General features: G+C 50.4%; 1 protein-coding gene and 1 long non-coding RNA gene across 2 annotated transcripts; both read right to left on the minus strand.

Annotated features, from left to right (window-relative positions):
* Positions 1–7,019: 7,019 nt before the first annotated feature.
* LOC122384292 lies at positions 7,020–11,085 on the minus strand. The gene is made up of 4 exons (XM_043371569.1): positions 10,241–11,085; positions 8,222–9,856; positions 7,768–7,981; positions 7,020–7,025 (listed from the first exon to the last, which is right to left on the minus strand). The coding sequence occupies exons 1-4, from the start codon at positions 11,083–11,085 to the stop codon at positions 7,020–7,022; spliced, it is 2,700 nt and encodes an 899-aa protein (XP_043227504.1).
* Positions 11,086–14,085: 3,000 nt separating this feature from the next.
* Positions 14,086–14,519, minus strand: LOC122384282. The gene is made up of 2 exons (XR_006257008.1): positions 14,404–14,519; positions 14,086–14,166 (listed from the first exon to the last, which is right to left on the minus strand). It is a non-coding gene; the product is annotated as an uncharacterized LOC122384282 (long non-coding RNA).
* Positions 14,520–21,568: the final 7,049 nt, after the last annotated feature.

Consider the following 21,568-nt stretch of genomic DNA (forward strand, 5'->3'; position numbering starts at 1 on the left):
GTTTAGTGTTTTCCTCTAAGCCTTCATTTAGAGCTTCTGGAGGACTTGTGAGTTAGATATTATTATCCCAGAGAATAATCCGAAAAGTAACTATACATAGTGTACGGACACATTCAGTAGGCCATCAGCCCATCACACTCGTCAAAGGCGTTAACTTCATGGCATCAACGATATTGTTACCTATATACGCGTATCCGAAACTTCTTACGTTTTGCATGTTGTACCCAATGGGAAATCAAATCAGAGAAAGATTTTAACCCGTGCCCCAGTGGCGGTCTCAGCCAACTTCGCCCTAGTGTGTGTGTGTGGGGGGGGGGGGGGGCATGTGGTACCACCCACCTCTAACTCAAAAACTAAGAGGGCTAGAAAGACGCGGTAAAAACAGTCGATAGCTCTCAATGCCTACGTTTGAAAGTATTTCGGTCATTTTTCATCTTAGAGCAATATTGGGCTCACCGGAGGTCATCAAAGGTCAAAACTGGCAAAATGTTATTTTTTTTCAGAAAACATGCAGTTATCTCAGAAACTATGCTAGCTAGAAAAACGCATGGAAAGACAATCGATAGCTTATGAGCTCTTCTTTTGATAGGGCCATCATCAAAATTGACCTCAGGTCAACGGTTAACCCGCGCCCCGCTGGGCTATTCAGCCATACGCGCCCTGCTGGGGGGAGGGGGGGGGGGCAGATTCTGCCCCCCGTCTAACTTCCGAACCGATGGTCATAGAAAGACGGGGAGGACGGCAATCGAAAGCTCTCAACAAGGCGGATCTTATGAGCCCATTTTTTGCTTAAGTAGGTCAGAGGTCAGGTCAAGGTCAGGTCAAGGGTACAAAATGCAAGTTTCTACAGTATCGGCCTTGCACCGTAGTTGCCGAAGAATGGACTGAGACTGATTGCCCAAAACGTGTTTTTAAGCTACCAAGACAATATTCGTTGCATACAATATCATGCAAAGGTCAAGGTCAAGGTCAGGTCAGGTCACCAAAAACGAAATATAGAGAAGGGCATGTGCGACACATGTTTTATGAGTCATTTTATTCATAGAATTCAATAGGCACACTCAATAAGTGATATGGACCACATCTGGATGAATTTCAGGTCGAGGTCAGGTCAAAGTCAGGTCAAGTGAGGTCAAATTTTGAAGTTGGCTGTTAAAGGGACACTCCCACCTTAACATTAGTTTTGAGTTGAGATAGCCAAATTGGTGGCCATGGCCTGCAAATACCGGTTTGGGCACTCACAACATCGAAAAATGCTTTAATTCGAAGATATGGAATTTCAAACTTGCAGTTTTCGGATTCTAAGGGGCTAATGCATTGGAATGCCCCCTTAGAATTTGTGACGTCAGCGGAGATCTAACGATTTTTAAATCTTAGACTAAAACCATCGTTAACACGTGGTGGTATACGCTGCTTTGCGCGCAACGTCTGCCGCACTTTAAGGCTGCCAAATTATTGCTTCCAAATAAAGTCGCTAGTAACAGGGGAGATCCCAAAAAGTAAACAAAAGTAAAAGCCTAATATCTTGAAAACCAGTGAATATTTTTCGGTGAAATTTGGTAGATATTCGTTTTCGCTCTTTCTGAACCAAGGGACATCACTTTCATGCCAATTCATTAACTTTTTTGAAGGTGGGAGGGTCCCTTTAAGGCCTAAAAGGTGTTTATCTGATGCAGTTTTTCACGGCGATTCGAATGGTGCTATTCTTGTTTCCGTACGAGGTCTAGAACTTCCAAAAAAAATCATTTTTCGAATTTTTTTGTGTCGTGACGTCATACAATTTTGAATAACTCCCACATTTTTGAATCGATTCTTCTAAAAATTGGTATGTAGGTGCACATAGACCAGTTCTCTGACAGATATTCCGGTTTTTTTCGATACTCTCAAAATTTTGGATTTAATAATTATTTTCCCCAAAAAGTCAGTTTTTTGAAGAAAAAAAAATTGGGCTAAAATCCAAAATTTTCAAAAACCGAGATACCCATTTGATAGACAAAGAAGAATCGCGTATAACCTTTTTGTTACGTCTTGATTCCTTTAAAAATGAAGTTGTTAGCGGCGTTTGAAATTTTGCCGTTCTTGAGGCGAAAATTGCGAACATGACGTCACTAAAACGTCATTTTCTCAAAAAATTTGCGACGGATTTCGCTCAAACTTTCGGGGAACGTGTCAAATTGATGTACAATAAGGTACTGAAAGTTTGACGTTGCTGGCGTAACGCGTTTAGAAGTTATTGGCGAAAAACGGGAGGGGGCAGATTCTGTCCCCCCAGCGGGGCGTGGGCTAAGCCTCCATAGTTCAAGTACCTATTGTGAAAACAGCTGCTTTTTGATAAAACTTTTTTCACGAATAACTTTTGAACCAGCAAAGATGAAGAATTGGCAATGGCACTATCGTGTTACTCCCTGGAAAGGTCAAGGTCAAATTTTGACCTCAGGGCAAGGTTATGTGGAGACCCAAATAGGTCATGCTGCATATCATTCGATGCGTCTCGACAAGACAAACACAATGAAGCCATCCCCAGCGTTCTATCTCTTTCCAATCGAGAGTTATTGGCAAAAATCTGTTTGTAGCCTTAAATGACCTCGGATGATCTTTCTAGAGGCTATTAGCAAAAAAGACACCTTGGTCGGCACAGGTGGTCCAAATCATTGTGATTCTGAAATATTTGGACTATTCCTATGCGTACACACGGATCTAGAGGCATTTTCATTTTTCTCTATTGACTATAATGGAAAGGTCACGCCACTGTCCTGGCCTTAGGTCACGGATATAAAAAATCCGAGATATACAAATTATAGGTGCCCATAATAACATCATGCAATCCACCGAGTTTGAAACCTCTCTTACAAACGCTGCAGGCTGGATATGACTGCAAACTTTTTTAGGCTTGGTCAATTAACTTGACCTGGTGACCTGACCTGACATGACCTGTGGTCAAAAAATTCACACATTGTCCAAAATTGATGTAGGTACAGAAAGATACCTACTCAAAGCGGCGTGGCGCTACGCGTCGCGGATTTTTACTCGCACGCAAAAACGCGGCCGGATGGTAACATATACCCCCCCCCCCCTGCCCCCCACTGAGGCGAAGTTAAAGTGGACGACATAGTGTGGCAGCAAAATGAATTTCTGGCTCTAGGTAAGTGTAAAAAGCTACAGCAAATCAAATATTTTTCCAGGAGTTGGCTAAAGTTGCCATTGGTGGCCAAAGTTGCACGAAACTTCGGTATACCGTAAACGGGGGTGACTACCTAGCGGTATGACTTTGCTACGTTTTTCGAAAATGTTTTAGGGTGATCTCCAGTGATATTTTACAAAGAAAATAGTCATTTTTGATGAAGATATAAAAATAATTGATGGGCTTTCCAATATAACCAGCACTGACAGATAATTCAATATCACTCAATACCTAAATGCGCTCAATGGTGATCGCAGCCGCCAGCAAGGGGGGGGGGCAATAAGAAAGGTTTGTTTTGTTTTGGTTTGGTTAGAAAGAAGCATATCTGGGTAGTGCCTTTCTTTGGTTGGAAAAAGGAAACACGCTTTACCAAGGTTTTTAGTATAAGAGTCAAAATCGCTAGCTCTGCGCTGATGTCACAAAGTCAGATGGGGCATTCAAATACCTCTGAATTCGAGTGCTGCAGGCTTTGAAATAAATTAAATAAAATATTTCCGATTTAAGGCAGTTCTCGATGTTGTGAGCACCCAAACCGGAAGGAAGGTACGTAAAATTAAATTATTAGGGTGCAAACACAATATGTGACTATGACGTTTCCCGCGTCGGCCGATCCCCGCCTCTGCCGGCGACATCTTACTCTTAGCAAGCCACTAACTGCCAAATTTATGGTAAGATTAACTAGAGATTCTCATAACACTACAAATGTCGTATAAAGGAAGAAATAGGAAAATCGGCCAGTATCTCTTAGAGCTATGGGCGTATAAACGCAAAATAGTCACTATAGCAAATTTGATCACGTTTAACCTCATTTGATCTTGCATATATTGATCTAGGACCATGAAATTGGCACACGATAAGGTTCCCCGCCTACAATTCAAACTCTTTTTTTTAAAGGGACAGTATCACCATTTTGATGAAATTTGACATTGCATAGGCCCCACCTTTCTGGTCCGGGAACTGAAGACCGATCCTCGAAGCTCCACACCGTTATCCCGTTATCGCCGCTCAAAGTACGAAAGGTGTACTACACTTTGAATCGTGCTTCACTATCTTCACTGTTTAAATGTTTGCGCCGTTTTGAATTGACCGCCAGTAATAAAACTTTTACCCTGGTCATTTCATCAAATTTTATAATTTGATTTAATATAAAATTTCGTAAATTTTACAGGGACGCCAGCCGCCACACCAACAGCCATGGCAGCCGCGTCAGAATACATCGACAGTTGCGGGCGTCCCGCAATCAAGACCTCCCTGGCTGCCGGAACAGCAGTGGCATTGGCCACAACAGGGTTCTCAGCATATGTACCCACAGCTGCCGCAGCAGTTGACCAGACCTGCGGGCCACTGGGAGCAGCCGATCCACGAACAGCTCCGGCCCCAGTATCCGGAGAGAACACCGGCCTGGTGGGCCCCTCCCACTCCCATCGGTGCACCCCCGCCCCAGTTCTGCCAGCAACCGCCTCCAATGGCGGCTCCGCAGCAGCGGCAGCCTGCTGCTCTTCGTCAACCACCGCAGTCCCAGCACCTAAGGAACGAGCCGTCGCAAGGAGATTGCGATCAGGCACGCTTTCGTTCTGAGACGTGGCCGAGCCTACCGCGTCAGCCGGAACCAGAGCAGCGCCCAACCGTCCCGTCAGTCGGCGCAGCTTCAGCTCCCCCATCGTTCTGCAGCTACGGCAACCGATGCTGCCTCGGCTGCCGGCTCTGAGGCGACTGGACGAGCGACTCCAACCTCCTGCGGACAATGCCAGCTACGTATTGGGGGCTACAACTGCGAGGGATTCATGAGTGCCGCCGCCTACATTGCTGATCTCTTCACGAGTCTAAACGTGCTGTTCCTATCTGAAACTTGGATGTGTAGTGCAGAAGAAACTTTACCGAGTGGCGTTCTTGGGAGCTTTGGCGTGGGTGACGTTGACATTTTTCAGACATTTGCAATGGAGCTGCCACCCGGGGCTGGCGAGGGGCGCCGGCATGGAGGGACGGCCATGATATGCCGCCGAGACAGCCGATTCTCATTCTCCCAACTACAGTGTGAGAACGATAGACTTTTAGCAGTGCAGATGATGTGTGGCGGAGCACCGCGTCTCACCATAGTTGGCTGCTACATGCCCTACTTCACTGGGACTCCGGATCAACTAGAACTTTATATGGACCTGTGCGCTAGTCTTGAAGCCCTCATAGACACGCATAGGTTTTCCGCGCCGCTCATGCTAGTCGGAAACTTCAACTGTCCTCTCCCGTGTCTCCCGCCGGCAACCCGTCCTCGCCAGTGGGCAAAGCTGCGCGGATTCACCCCCTTCAGCCAAGCATTCCAGCGACTTCTGGATGAAAGAAGCCTTACAGTCGCTGGGTTCCGCTTCTCTCAGCCAGTGAATTTCACGTATGAACGCGGCGGTCACACGTCCCACATCGACCACATCATCGTGCCTGGCAAACTTGCAGATGAACAGCTTCTGTCATGTTCTATCATCCCGCCTTCTTATGACAACCTCAGCCACCATCTGCCTATAACATGTACTCTTCTGCTCCAAATAAACGGCGAAGAGAGGGAAAGACCAGCGCCGCGAGACCACTCCAGTTCTCACCGCACGGTACTGGATTGGAACAATTCCGACAGGAATCAAAGGTACTGTGAACTGCTCTCCACGCAGCTGGAGACAGTGGTCCAGCCAAACCTCAGCGCCGATCAGATAGACTGCCTCCTGACGTCAGCCATCCATCAAGCTGCAGCTGAGGCCGGCTGCTCCCGGCCCCGAAGACCGCCAAAGTCCTGGTGGAGCCCTTCAGTGTCGGCAGCACGGGACCGGGCGCGCCTGTGGTATCGCATTTGGACTCACGCCGGTCGACCACGGAATACGGTCCTGCACAACTGCTTCAAAGTTGCGCGTCGTTCATACAGGCAGGCCCGGGTCGATGCAGCACGTGCCCAGGTTGATAACAGCGCAAATCTCCTGTCATCGCTGCGTCAGAAGAAGGACATCAATTCGTTCTGGCGCCGTGTAGAGCAGGCTCGACGTGGCTCGGGCGGCTTGCGCTCCTCGCTCACGGCGGACAGCCTCGAGGCCCACTTCCGCCCCATTCATACGGACGAGGACACCCTCTCTGCAGCCCAAGATGATGTGCGCACCCGAGTAGAAGCCCTGCTGTCCCAGGCGAAAGAAGATCCTGGCCCCGCTAAGCGCGTCACTGCAGGAGATGTAGCTCGCTTGATCCCGCAAATCAACCGCAACGCATCACCAGGACCGGACGGCGTCACCGCTGAGCATCTTGAGTCTACGGCTCTTCAGGACCACTGCACGAGGCTATCGCCTCTCTACTCTCTGCCTGCCTCGCTGAAATGCGTGTCCCTGTCAGTTTCACATGCAGCACAGTGGTGCCTATCATGAAGAAGACCGGACTGGAACCCGACTCTGCCGATAGCTACCGCCCCATCTCTCTCGTGTCGACTATCTCCAAACTTCTGGAACTGATCCTTCAGGAAGAGATCGACACGTCATTTGAGGCCTCTGAACTTCAGTTTGGGTTCTTAGGGCATAGGGGCACCAGCGAAGCGTCTATGCTTGTACACGAGACCGCGCAACATTACCTATGCTATAAACTCCCGCTGTTTGCAGCTAACCTCGATGCTAGGAAATGTTTTGATCGTTTGTGGCATGATGGCGTCCTCTTCCGAGCGAGTGAGCACCTCCCACGCCGGAGCTGGGCGCTTCTGGCCTATTGGTACTTGATCCGGCCAACAAGAAAAAAAAAACTACCAGGGCAGAGTTCTACAAGATTTATTGTGTTCAGGGCTTGTAGTCGGTGGGCCCACAGTAGTCGCAGACCGTGATGACCGTTATAACTGTGGGGACAACGGACGAAAGGTGTAATACATCCGGCACATAACCAATCGCCGCAGTAGGGGGTAGCACATGAACGAGCGAACAGATCATGTTGGTTACTAAGAAACTGAACTCAAACTCTAAGCACCGCTCGTTTAAATATACCAGACTGGCTGATTAAATAATCCAATCACACAGTATCGCGCTGTCTAACCAGTGCCAGTAGTGCCTATCGAAGAGATATAAGTGAGACTCACTTCGTCCGGGATTGTGAGTGGTCGTGCGTGCAGTCAATGTGGCTACCAAGCACAGTAGTCAGCTATCAGAGGCAAGGCACACATATGCGACACCTGAAAGACAAATGCCAGTCAAAAACAAAGCGGTTAGCCGCTGGGGCGGGAACATGGCTCCCCAAAATTACGGTACTTACACCTAATTTTCCATCACTTTTCCACACAGAACGTGAATAGCAGAGACGTTGTCTGCTATATACAAAACGCAGTCTGTTATACAATGGCACGCGTGATTCACATTTCGCAGCAACAACACGCTGTCACAAATCGATCACGGCGTCACTGTGACACATTATCACAATAGTGTCGATGACACTTTGTCACCGGAACTTGCGCAGCGCACACGAACGCAAGGAAAATAAACAAGGCTCCTCGACTGGGAATCATCCTACGACTTCAGCATGCGGATGACTTTGTGTATCGGTCTGTCATATTCAGCACGGCCGATACGCACTCGGACACTTCGTACCAGTCCATCACTGCTCGGGTACGTGGAAACCACGCGGCCCAGAGGCCAGCTGCATCGCGGGGCGTCAGCGTCGACGATGATCACGACGTCGCCTGGCTCGAGATTCAGCTCCGTCCGGTTCCACTTGCGACGCTCTTGGAGAGTTGGCAGAAACTCCCGCCTCCAGCGGAGCCAGAACTGGTTGGAGAGATACTGGACCCTCCTCCAGCGTTGTCTGACGTACAGGTCCGGGCGGTCGAAGTTCCCCGGCAGAGGGAGAACTACCTTCTGTTTCAAGGTGAGTAGTTGACTAGGGGTGATAGGCTCTACTACATCTGAGTCAGTCATGCATGCATAGGACAGGGGGCGGCTGTTAACTACGGCTTCGGCTTCAGTCATGACCGTTCGAAGAAGTTCGTCGTCGATCTGGAGTCCCACATCTTGGAACAGGCTGTTGAGAGCGGCGCGAACAGACCGTATCTGGCGCTCCCAGGCGCCGCCCATGTGACTAGCCCGTGGGGTGATGTGGTCGAATTCCACGATGTCGCAGTTGTCCTTCAGGATGGTCCTCCTGACCTGATCTCGGTCCATCTCGTTGAGTGCTGCCATGAGGTATCCCTCGCCACCGATGAAATTCGTGGCGTTGTCGCAGAAGAGCTTTCTGACTGGTCCCCTCCGACTAACAAAACGTCGGTAGGCGTTGATGAAAGCGTCTGCAGTCAGCGAGTTCAGAGTCTCGAGGTGAACGGCTCTCGAGCTCATGCACGTAAACACGATGCCCCATCTCTTCAGCTCGCTGCGACGCTCTTTGATGATGAAGGGTCCGAAACAGTCACATCCGGAATAGGTGAACGGTTCCATCTGTCCCACTCTCTCCTCCGGCAGGTCTGCCATCTTCTGGCCGCACGGTGTTCCTCTGAGCTTGATGCATTTGACGCACTTCTGTATGTACCGAGATACCGCCGTTCTTCCGTGAAGAATCCAAAATCCGGACAGCCGAATCTCGCTCAGCGTCATCGTTCGGCCTGAGTGCTTGGTCTTTTCATGGAAGTGCGCGATGATGAGGCGGCTGACGTGGTGATCCTTTGGCAGTATCACAGGGTGTGCCGTCTCCAGGGGCAGATCGCTTCTCCTCAGCCGTCCGCCTACTCGCAAGAGTCCATCTCTGGCAAGAAACGGGTCCAGACGGCGCACGCTGCTCCGCTTCTTGACTTGTTTCCGATCTGTCGTCGGATCCTCTTGAGTTGCCAGGTTCACCAACTCCTCTTCGAATTCATCTTCCTGAACGTTCTTCAGAATGGTTACTTCTGCGTCGTTCAGCTCATCTGTGTCAATGGGCATGTCTGTCAGCGATTTGCTCTCCTCCATACCTTCAGTGGTTGTGCTGCAGGTCCGCTTTTGCCTGATTCGGTTCAGGAGTCGTCGTCTGTATCGTAGGCAGATCGCTACTGCCTTCTTGGCGCGGAACCAGCTTGAAAAGGGAACAAGTCGGCTTGACAGATCAAACTTGGCGTCGTCTTGTCGGCTGCTGGTGACCAACACTCTTGTTTTCTTCACCTCTGGATCGTCTTCTTGTACCTCGACGAACCATGGTTCTGCTGAGAGCTCTGCCGAATCCATCAAGAACTTGGGTCCGTGCCACCAGAGGTCACAGTTCTTGAGCTCACTTGCATCGAGGCCACGGGAGGCCAGATCTGCTGGATTGTCCTCAGATTTCACGAATCTCCATTGGTCCGGGACAGTGTGTTCCCGTATCTGTTGAACTCGGTTAGCAACGAAAACTTGAAACCTTCTGCTCTCATTGCCGATATAACCGAGCACGACCATGCTGTCGGTCCAGAAGAAGTGGCGCAGGTTCCGGATGTTGAGCTTCTTGTCCAAGAAGCTCGCGACCTTCACGGAGAGGACCGCCGCGGTCAGCTCGAGCCGCGGGATCGTGACTGCCCGCTTGGGCGTCACCTTCGCCTTGCTGATCACGAGACCCGAACAGATGTGTCCAAGCTCATCGATGGTTCGCAGGTAGGTAACCTGACCGTAGCCAGATGTACTTGCATCGGAGAAGTGATGCAACTCGTAAATCTTGATCTTGCCCTTGTTGGAGACGTAGCGTCTGGGGACAGAGATGTCGGAAAGCAAGCATATACTTTCCCTCCACTGCAGCCAGCGCACGGCGACGTCTTCTGCCACAGGTTCGTCCCAGTCATAGCCGTCACAGCAGAGGAGCTTCACGAACTGCTTGCCTTTCAGGATTACCGGAGATATCAGACCGACTGGATCGTACAGTGAACTCACCGTCGACAGAATGCCCCGTCTTGTAATGGGCTTGTCTGCAAGGTCCACGTTGATGTGCAGTGTGTCTGTTTCGGTGTTCCACTTCAGTCCGAGTGCTTGCTCGTAAGTAGGGTGGTGCAGACTGACGTCTACTGATGTCATTCCCCTAGAGACACTGTCAGGGGGAAGGCTAGCGACGACAGAGGGGTCGTTGGAAACAAACTTGTTGAGTTTGAATCCTCCATCTGCGCACAGGTGGATCGTGTCCATGGCTAGACGCGCAGCAGTGTCGGCATCCGGAACGCTGATGAGCCCATCGTCCACGTAGAAGTTGTGTCTGACAAAATCTGCCGCTTCTTTCCCGTACTTCTGCTCGTACGTGTCTGCCGTAGCGTTCAGGGCGTACATCGCGCATGCGGGGGAGGAGACCGCGCCGAAGAGATGAGTCTTCATCCGATACTGGACGGGCTCTCCGGATAAGTCGCCGTTTTCCCACCACAGGAATCTGAGCAGATCCCTGTGCTGCTCAGTCACGAGCACCTGATTAAACATCTCCTGGATGTCGCAGCTGATCGCCACTTCATCTTTTCTGAAGCGGATGATTACGCCCAGCAGATTGTTGATGAAGTCTGGTCCTTGGAGAAGGCTGTTATTCAGCGAGAATCCTTGGTATTCAGCGCTGCAGTCGTAGACGACTCTGATTTTCCCTTTCTTTGCGTGGTAGACACCGTGGTGAGGGACGAACCAGACCCTTCCATCGTCGTTTCCCAGTTCGTCTTCTGGCACCCGCTCCGCATATCCCTTGTTGAACGAGTCGGCCATGAACTTGTTGTAGTCATCGCTGAACTTCTTGTCGTTAGCGAGTCTTCTTTTCAGGCAGAAAAGCCGCTTCAATGCCAGCTTCTTGTTGTCTGGGAACTTCACATTCTGGTCCTTCAGAGGAAGTGGTCCTTCGAAGTGTTTGTCGGCTCTCTGATGGAAGTTCTCCTCCATTATCCTCAAGAATCGTCGGTCTTCTTGTGATACCTTCTTCTCCGTGTGTTCGTCACGAAAGTCGGCCTCGAACATGCGTGCGACTTCCAGTGGACTTACTTCTCGTGCCTGAGTTTTGAGTACGAAGTGACACGTCTTCGACTCTGCCGCCTGTACGCAGTGGCATGTTGGAGCAGATGTGGATCCCTCAACGAATCCCACAACGCTCCATCCCAGTTCTGTTCTGATTGCCCATGGGTCTTCGCCGCTTCCTGGAACAATCTCTCTCGGCTTCACTGCGCGGGGGCAGTTCATACCGATAAGTAGTCCGATGTCTGCGTCCGGTAGGTGAGGAGGAAGATCTTCCATCAGATGCTCGAGATGCTTCCACTTTTGCAGCGTGGTTGTTCGAGGGATGAGGTGTCTCTCCGCTGGTATCTCGACCCGTGTGTAGGTGGCTGGAAGGTTAATGCGGTCGGTGGTCGTGAGCCCTTGGACCGAAAGTCCCGTCACTCTGAGGCTGTCCATCGTTGCCTTTCCAGCCATGGTGCTGAGTTGAAGCGCAATCTTCTCTCCTCTGCCTCCAACTTTCTGCAGCGTTGTTTCGGTCATGAAACACGCATCTGACTGCGGGTCAAGAACTGCGTAGACGATTGCCTGTCGATTAGGGTCGTCCTCGCTTCGAAGAATGACGGGAACAATCATGGTGTGAAGACAGGCTGATTTCTGACAATCGCCCTCAACCGCCACCTTGAATGTGGTTGCACGAGTTTCCGGAGTGCCGTCGCTTGAGCCTGCTGGCCTCTTCACCGGAGTCGACGCCGTGTACTTCTCTCTTGAGTCGCTGTGCAACAGCGTTGGGTGAGAGTAACCACACTTCTCACATCTTCTCCTGCTTCGGCATTCCTTCCAAATGTGACCGTGGCGGAGACAGCCTCTACAGAGTCCATGTCGCTTGACCGCCTCGTGCCTCTCTTCTGATGTCATGGCCTTGAAGTCCTTGCATGTCTCGATAGAGTGCTGCTGTCCACAGATCTTGCATGGCCAAGGAGGCCGTGGCTTCGCTGACGGTGGAGTTCGGTGCTTCGGGGCGTCAGCAGGTTCATCTGATGCTGCCAAAGAAATGAAGGTGTGAGCGCTTTCCTTGCGGCTGACACGACCTCTGGCTGGTGTGTCTCGACCCGAAGTCGAAAATACATCTGGTGTGCCGTCGACCGGTCCACAGGCGATCCTAGCCTCCCTGTTCAGGAAACTCACAAACTCTTCGAACGGCGGGTAGCCCGGTTGAGTCCCCGCGTCAGGCTCGAACAGTCTCTTGTCGACGACACGTCTCCACTTGTCCACGATGTGTTTAGGCAGTTTCCGCAGGATCTCGTTGTTCTGGTTGCAGTCGTTAAGAGATTCGAGACCCGATACGTGATGTGAGACCGCGAGGCAGCTATCCAGGTAGTCCGCCAATCGTCTTAGACCGCTCCCATCACCAGCGCGCACCGGTGGCCACTCCTTCAGCTTCTTGCGGTACGTGCGTGAGACGATGAAGTCATTTCCGTAGCGGTCGTACAGCTTCTTCTTCGCTTGATTGTACGCGTCTGCTGACCTAAGGAGAAGAAATCCTTCAATCACTGTTCTCGCTTCTCCTCCGGTGTACCTGGAGAGGTAGTGCAGTCGTTCTGTCGCCGATGACGTTCTGCTCTCGATGAAGCTCTCGAAGGCCTTCACCCAGGGATGAAACCTCTCGACGCTTCCCTGGAAGACCTCCGGTTCCAGCGCTGGAAGCTGGCCTCTTCGCTGCTCTGCGAACAGATCTGATAAGTTAGTGGGTCCCGCAGCTAGCGTCCCGGAGCTACGTTCTACATTTAGCTGCTCCTCTGGCTCTATCATCGCGCTGGGCCTGAAGATACGTGCGCCAGGGTTCAGCCCATGATGAAGTGTAGTCGATTCAGGCCCGTCAGCTACGCTGATGTGAGCGCTGCCGCCCTGCGCAGATGACAGAGGCGCTGCTCCGGCATCTGCCACGCTGAGCGAAACGTTGGCGCGCTGAGAGGAAGATATATCGCCGCGAACTTCGCTGGTTGTCACGGGAGCACCTGCACTTCGAACAGGTCCTACTTGGATTGACTCCGCTGGAGCTGTCACGTCATTCTCCGCAGGTAGTCTGTAGGTCTTTCCGTCTTCCAACTCCATCTCAAATTTGTGCAGTGCCTTACTCTGCTCTTCCACAGTGCTGAGCTCCACTTCCAGTTCAAGATCCTCCTCTTTCCACTTGATGGCCTGTTTCTCTTGTTAGATTTCTCGTCTTCTCAGCACAGCCGCTTGTCTCGCTCGCAGGGCTGCTTTCTGATGTTCGTCTTGCATTTGCAGGATCTTCAAGGAGGCTCGAACAGAAGCGACCGATGTCGATGTCCGAGAGTTCCCACTGCGACCGGTCACCGACGGAGCTCGGGCTTCTGTGCTCCTCAGTTTCTCCAGGGCTTCTTGCATCTGCAAGTTGAGTGCTTGAAACTGTTCAATGTCTCTCTGAAGGAGGGCGACCTCGTCTGATGGCAGCAGGATTCTCAGGTCTGACAGAGTCTGAAGAAGATTCACATAGCAATGGGTCCACTCCTTCAGTTCTGGTTTTCCCAAGTCTGGGACGATAGTGCCATCGTCCTCCACCATCTTCTCAGTGTGCCTTTTCAGCTCCTTGAGCTGCCTCTTGAACACCTTCGTCTTCATCTCCTTCTGGTGTTCTCTTCCTGCCTCAGTCAGGCGCACCTGTCGTCTACTTGCAGATGTCTGTTCCTGGTTCTCTTCCCCGTCCATAATCGTATAGTTCAGGGGGACTGGGAGTTAGCTGAGGTCTGCACTCCACTGCACCTGAATCGTTAGTAGACAACTGCCTTTCCAACTACAAATAGGTCTCCAGATAATGAAGAATGAGTGACACGATGTCAGGCTAGACAGCCCTCAGGTTAGGATCAAATGTGAGGATCATCTCTACTGGCCGTGAACATCAATCTACTGTGTCACCACTCTACTGATGGGCAACACCACCACCTCACAACAGGTGGAAGAATTATAACTGATCCGGCCAACAAGAAAAAAAAACTACCAGGGCAGAGTTCTACAAGATTTATTGTGTTCAGGGCTTGTAGTCGGTGGGCCCACAGTAGTCGCAGACCGTGATGACCGTTATAACTGTGGGGACAACGGACGAAAGGTGTAATACATCCGGCACATAACCAATCGCCGCAGTAGGGGGTAGCACATGAACGAGCGAACAGATCATGTTGGTTACTAAGAAACTGAACTCAAACTCTAAGCACCGCTCGTTTAAATATACCAGACTGGCTGATTAAATAATCCAATCACACAGTATCGCGCTGTCTAACCAGTGCCAGTAGTGCCTATCGAAGAGATATAAGTGAGACTCACTTCGTCCGGGATTGTGAGTGGTCGTGCGTGCAGTCAATGTGGCTACCAAGCACAGTAGTCAGCTATCAGAGGCAAGGCACACATATGCGACACCTGAAAGACAAATGCCAGTCAAAAACAAAGCGGTTAGCCGCTGGGGCGGGAACAGTACTCTCACCTGTCAGCCCGAGTACGTTTTGGTGGGAAGCTGTCAGACGCCTTCTGTGTGCGCCGAGGAGTGAGACAGGGTGCGCTTTTATCGCCGTGCCTCACCAATATGTTTTTATACCCGCTCATCCAACAGCTCGATGACTGTCGCTTGGGCGCCACGCTGTATGGCCACCACATCCCAGCAGTTGCATATGCTGATGATATTCTGATTATGTCTAGTAGCGCACGCGATCTTCAATCAATGCTTCATATCGTCTCCTCCTTCTCAGTGTTGTGGAGGATAGATTTTGTACATGTGAACCAAAGCTTGACCAAGAGTCACAGCTTTATATTCGGTGCCGAGTTCCTCTCTCGGACGCCTCAGTGGCAGCAATGTGGACAGATCCTGAAGCACCGACAGGAAACCACACACTTGGGTGTTGAGCTGCGCTCCCAGCTACACGGTGCCGATCAGGTGACTGCCCGAATTCAGCGCAGCAGGGGTGCGTTCTTTGGCCTAACGCCGGCCGGCATGTTTAATCAGCACCTCTCCGCTGTTGATAAGGCATTTCTATGGCGGATGATTGTCGCTCCTGTTCTAATTTATGGATGTGAGGTCTGTTTTTTAAGCTCTGGAGATATTGCTCGCCTCGAAGGCTGGCAAGCCTCGGCGGTCAAAAGCGCGCTACGCCTACCGCGCACTGCCCACCACTCCGCACTATATGTCTCCATTCTTATCACATATAGATGAGTAGTTTCACAAAGTTTCGCAAAAATCGGAGGAGGTTAGGTTCAAAATGATCATTTTTTGTCCCACTTGACGTGGAATGCCCCCATTATAAGTCAATGGGAGAAAATTGAAATGCGCCTCTTTTGGACGAATGACATTATAAACACTCCCAAACACCGAATTACAAGTGGTTTAGACACACTGAACATGAAAATGGTGACCGTGACCCTTGTTTATGCCCTGAGGTCATCTTAGGTCACGAATGGTATCTATCAGTTTTTCGCAAATAACTTTTGATAGAGGCATGCTAGAGCGATGAAAACGCCTTAGATGTGTTCAGCTCGACGATACGGATCGACTGATATGCAACATGACCCTTTCCGGTCAGGTCATGACCTTGACCTGAGGTCAAATTTTCAAGTTGACCTTTAAAAGTCAAGTTATAGTTCATTCGATGCGTCTTGACGAGAGGAACATGATGCCGGTAAAGGTAAGCTCGTACAGGGCTTGGGTCAAAAGTTATTGCAGAAAAACTGTTTCCGAAAAAAATCGGCTATTTTTGCAGTTTTTGCCCCCTGCAGGCAGAACCGTTGACGTTAGGTCAAATCTGAGAGAATTACTTAGAAAGGGCGTTAATAGGGCTATCGAATGCGCTTTTCCGCGGCGCTGTAGCTCTATTGGTTCCCGAGTTATGCGCTGGCTTCTTGGAAATTTTCGACATTCGACCTGGAAATCGGCGAAATTTTGCCTTCAATGACCTCTGGTGACCTGACCTTTGACCTGACCAAAAAATTGACCGAAGTGATTTCGTCATTATTTTTGACGCTCTTTCGAACGCCGCCTTCCGCGTATCGCTACGTGGCCCAGAAGCCGAGTTACAAGGGGGTGTTCAAACACCCCCCCCAGCAAAAAAGTTAATGAATTGGCATGAAAGTGATGTCGCTCGGTTCAGAAAGAGCAAAAACAAATATCTACCAAATTTCATCGAAAAATATTCACCGGTTTTCAAGATATTGGACTTTTACTTTTGTTTACTTTTTGGGATCACCGCTGTTCCCAGCGACTTTATTTGAAAGTGCGGCATTTGTTGCGCGCAAAGCAGCATATACCACCGCGTGCTACAAAACGTTTTAGTCAAACATTTAAAAATCGTTAGATATCTGCGCTGACGTCACACATTCAGAGGGGTATTCCTATGCATTAGCCCCTCTGAATCAAAATGCTGCAATTTTGAAATTCAATATTTCCGATTCAAGGCATTTTTCGATGTTGTGAGTGCCGAAACCGGTAATTGTGAGCCAGGGACCCCATTTTGGCTATCTCAACTCAAATCTAATGTTAAGGTGGGAGGGTCCCTTTAAGTCAAAAGTAATATGCTTTCTCGCGAGATCTTGTCAAGAGCAATCCGCTGGTTTTTGTCGCGAGGCGCTAGGGCGCTTCATTTAGGAACAGCAGAGGGATGCACCAACGAACCCCCGCTGTGGCCGTCCGCCCGCGCGCCCGCCCACCGCAAATACATGCATTAGCTATGGGCTGTAAAGATAAGAGTGGTAAGTAGGTAATGCGTTGTATGATGTGTCGGGGGGGGGGGGGCACGGGAGATCCAGGGGGGGGGGCACGGGAGCCTGAGGTGCCCCTGACAGGTCCGTGGTGCCCTTGCTAGGCCTGTGGTGCCCCTGGACCCTGGCAGGCCTGTGGTGCCTCTGGCGGGCCTAGGATGCCCCTGCTAGGTTGCTGATGCCCCTGGGACCTGACAGGACTGTGGTGCCCCTGACAAGCCTAAAGTGCCCCCAACAGGCCCGTGATGCCCCCGACAGGCCCAAGGTGCCCCTGCGTGATGCCGTGATGCCTGCGAGGCCGGTGGTGCCCCTGCGAGGCCGGTGGGGCCCCTGACAGGCCCATGGTGCCCCTGCGAGGCCGGTGGTGCCCCTGCTAGACCGGTGGTGCCCCTGGCAGGCCTGTGGTGCCCCTGCTAGGCCGCTGGTGCCCCTGGGCCCTGACAGGACTATGGTGCCCCTGACAGGCCCAAGGTGCCCCTGCAAGGCCGGTGGTGCCCCTGTAAGGCCTGTGGTACCCCTGCTAGGCCTCTGGTGCCCCTGACAGGCCCATGGTGCCCCTGCGAGGCCGGTGGTGCCCTTTGCAGGTCTCTGGTGTCTCTGACAGACCTGGGGTGCCCCTGACAAGCCTGTGGGGCCCCTCACAGGCCCGTGGTGCCCTTGCTAGGCCTGTGGTGCCCCTGGCGGGCTGGTGGTATCCCTGCTAGGCCGGTGGTGCCCCTGACAGGCCTGTGGTGCCCCCGGGCACCAAGGGGGGTCATGACCCATGTGGCCCCCCTTGGATCTGCCACTGATACATAATATATTGATTTGTAAAGGCGTTATGGCTTATGCAATATGCAATTGCAAGCACTTGGTATCTTTTTTTTTAAATAAATTTGGCTGGAATGTTTGAATGGACGGATTGACAGAGCCGCAGCCCACGCTAAGCAGAGCTTGTTGCGTAGACCCCGACCCCTACCGTCCGATCGCGCAATTCCGGGTAACGGGAGAATTTAGATGCCAAAGTTTAACGTGCCCTTCAATGCCGGACACGGCCTGTCCCACTCAACTGACTTCAACTGGCTGCGGCTGCTCCCACCAACCGCAGGCCATCCCCGTAGGAGTCTCAAATATCGAGTGCCGGAGCGTCTCGAACCCGGGCTCTCACTACCGGGAGTCCGATGCTCTACCAACTGAGGTACGGGACAAGTGAGGGATAGCTCAGGGATACCAACTGAGCTATCCCTCACTTATCCCTCATTTGGGGGCTCTGGCGGGCTCCTGAGGGCCCACGCCTATCTCCGGGAGCCCTAGACGGGCTCCTTTGGGTCCTTTCAGTCCACTATAGCATAAGAGGTCTCCACGCGTGTCCTATACATCTGCAGGGCGTACCCTGACGTCTGAGGTACCAACTGTAGCTCCAATGGTCTCTTACACTGGCGGATCCAGGGAGGGGACATTTAGGGCCATGCCCCCTTCCCAGAGGCCTAAAGTGGCCCGTTTGCCCCCTCCCCAAACGATAATGAAACATAGTTCAATCAGTGCGTGGCCCAAGAGCCGAGTTAGACAGGGAGTGTTTTACCACCTCCCGGCCCGCAAAGGGACCCAAGCACTGACTCGAAGCGGGTTGACTGGTCGACAAAAGCAATGGTAAGTGTTTACAAAGTAATATAAAGGCATGGGTCGGGTGGGCTACCCTTTATATATTTTTCTTTTTAGTTAAAAAAAATCATAGTGTCAGGGCTGTGACGAAAAATAAGTGGCCTAAATCCGATGAGAAAACAGGATTTGGGGTACCCTAGGTTTGGCTCCTGCATGAGTTGCCCCCCCCCCAAAAAAAAAAACGCAAGCCTGGAGGATCCGCCAGTGTATGGTAGGATCCACTCGGATCATTGATCACTGTACTTGATTATTCTTCAGATTCTATGAGATCATAGATCCACGAAATGTTTTACATGGGATCTATTAGGATCATGGATCCTAACTTATCATTTGCTTTGAGATCCATTTCTAGGATATACATGCGCATGTCTGCTACCTGCCTATTACGTTATGTTTTATGTTACCTACAAAAAAAATAAAACAGCGACGTCTAGGCTTTCCGTTGGTGGTCACATAGACAAACACATGTTTGAGTCCGCAGGAACGATGTCTACGGGTCGCAAAGGGCGGTCCTTGCAGTGGTCCTGGCCCGTCCTAGTCCCAGTGGTGATGGTTGCAGCGGCGGTTCCGATTCGTCCTAGCGATTCCAGTTGTGGTTCCCTGTAATGGTTCCAGCGGCGGTTCCGGGTCGCCCCAGTGACGGTTCCGGATCGTCCTAGTGGCGGTTTTTGGAGATGCTGTGGAGGAAGCCGTGTCGGTGCCCCGCCCAAAGAGAACAAGAGGTTAAGAAGCCGTGCACTGACACCGTCGGAGCTGGAAAATCAAGGGATTGTTTTTTATGTAACTGCCGTTATGCAAGCGTTCTGCTTCGGTGAATCGATGAGTTCTTCCAGAAAGCAAAACAGTTTTTGCTGACTGCTGTTGTGTGGGGCAGCCGTTGAAGCCCGCGGGAAATGTCACTGGATTGACATGGCCGCGGTCACTTATACTAGCTTACTTATAGACCATATATATGTTACGGGCCAAGTGCGAAGGCTAGTCCGTTTGCGAACGGACTAGTCCATTCGCGAATGGACTAGGCCGTTTGCGAATGGCGGTCCGTTTGCAAACGGACTAGTCCGTTTGCGAATGGCCGGCCATTTGCGAATGGCCTACTATGCATTTCAGACCCTATGAGACCCTGTTTTTCGGCGATAATTTCTTCAATTTTTGTCCAATTAGCATGAAATTTTGGCAGACAGTATTTCAGCTCAAGCGCCAATTTTTGTCAATATGGTCTCTTAACAAAATATCAAAATTTAGAGCACTTGTCGTTGGCTCGTAATGTTAATCAGTTTTTGCACCCGGATAGAGGCTCGCTCGCTACCGCACCGGATTGGATAGGAGCGCTGGCCAATCACGTTACGCCGTGCTCAACTTGACTCCGCCCACTGGCCGTGACCGCGATGGGTCTATGCCGCTTCAGTCGGTGTCAGCACTGCGGAGAGGTCGCAGCGGGACCACATAATGGAGACAAGTGAAGCTGGGAAAGTTGTTTCGGGACGAAAGCCAAGAAATTATCCGTTCGAGGGCATTTGGTGTCCTCTTCTCCTTTTTTTGGTATTTAAACGTTGAACCAGCTCAGAATATTCAGAATGATCAGAATCAAGGTAGGATCTATTGGAACGGAATCGGCCGTAGAAGGAAAAATAGATGGACTCTTGAACTCTGAACATTTATTTAAGCCGGAGTTGCACCTATCTCATCGTCAGGTTGGGTCAGGTCACTACCCGATTACCTATAAGATCATGCGTAAGCCTCTGCATGACCCAAAAATATTGATATATTTGGCAAGGCAGCGTCAATAAATGTTTCTGAGGAAGGCGCAGAAAGCAACAAAGTAGGATGAAGAGCCTCGGGCACGGCCGATTGCCTGGGGCATCGCTCCAGCGAGACGACCGTATTCGTGATTCGTGAAGCGGTGGGAGGCGCCGGGTGGGACAGAAGCGTAATGTGTCGTATGGTAGAAATTAGAGATGCCACAAATTTGCAATTTCATTACCCGCCCCGCCCTATACAGCTACCCCTTGCCCAACCACAACTACCCGCAAGCTGATTTTGGCTGAGCCGAACCCGCCAAAAACCCGCAAGTTCAAAAACCTGCTTTTGCAAGAAAAAAAATACAGCTGGGTCAATGCTAGAGCTATATTAACCTTACCTGCTTCATTGCTGTGCAGAAAAAGACAGCCAATCAAATAGTAAGGACTTGAAATTGCTATGCTAAGTCCTCAGGAAGTGCACACTGTAGTGGAAAATGAATAATGCATCAATACATTTGAAATTCCTTTCTGAAAAGAGTTCAGTAAAATATTTCTCTCACCTTACCCTTCAGCATTGGCTGAGGATCAAAATTTCACTCTGGCTCCCTCTCAATGTTAGGCTTCTGGAATGATATTGCTATCAAAATGAATGTTGATATAAAAAGATATGCGATTTCCAGTTAAAAATAAATAGTGACACGGTGAATAATGAGCATCCGGTCGATCTACACATAAAACAAATCATGCAAAATCCGAGCAAAAACCAACTAACCACCAATGAACTACGCATTTCTGAAAACATGCGTCAAAAGCGTCACCAACAGCTGATTGCACGGAATGTTACAGCGACTAAATTATTGCAGCCGTAGTTAGTGCGAACTTGTTGCGAAAACACCGTTGTACAATGCATATTCATGTGCCATTCTGATAAAATTATTTTACACAACAGCTGAAGTTTTACAATTCAGAGATTAATCAACGGTTAAGAAATAAAGAGACAGCAAATACTAAATTAAATGTAATAATTTTATAGATGGTCTTGGTAATGCTCTCCGCCTGGTCCTCTCTCGGCATACAAATAATAAGGACGTAAAAAGACAAAAGAAATAAATGCGACCAGCTACGTGGTTTTGTAACATGTATAACTGCTGTTTTGAGGCATTCAAAAACCAAGACAGAAAAATTGATTGTAAAATTATTATTGCGTCATCAATGACAGCTTTCCTTCGCCTCAGAGACCAAAATTGACGCAGTCGAATACCAATCCGGAGCGCTGTTCGGCAGCCGGCTATTTTGTGTGCAGGGTATGACGTATTTCGCGAGCCGACGTCACAGGCGGTGACGTCGGCTCGCGCGCGAGCCGAGCG

This window comes from Amphibalanus amphitrite, unplaced genomic scaffold, assembly GCF_019059575.1.
Source record: "Amphibalanus amphitrite isolate SeventyFive unplaced genomic scaffold, NRLGWU_Aamphi_draft 000185F_arrow, whole genome shotgun sequence".
NCBI lineage: Eukaryota > Metazoa > Arthropoda > Thecostraca > Balanomorpha > Balanidae > Amphibalanus > Amphibalanus amphitrite.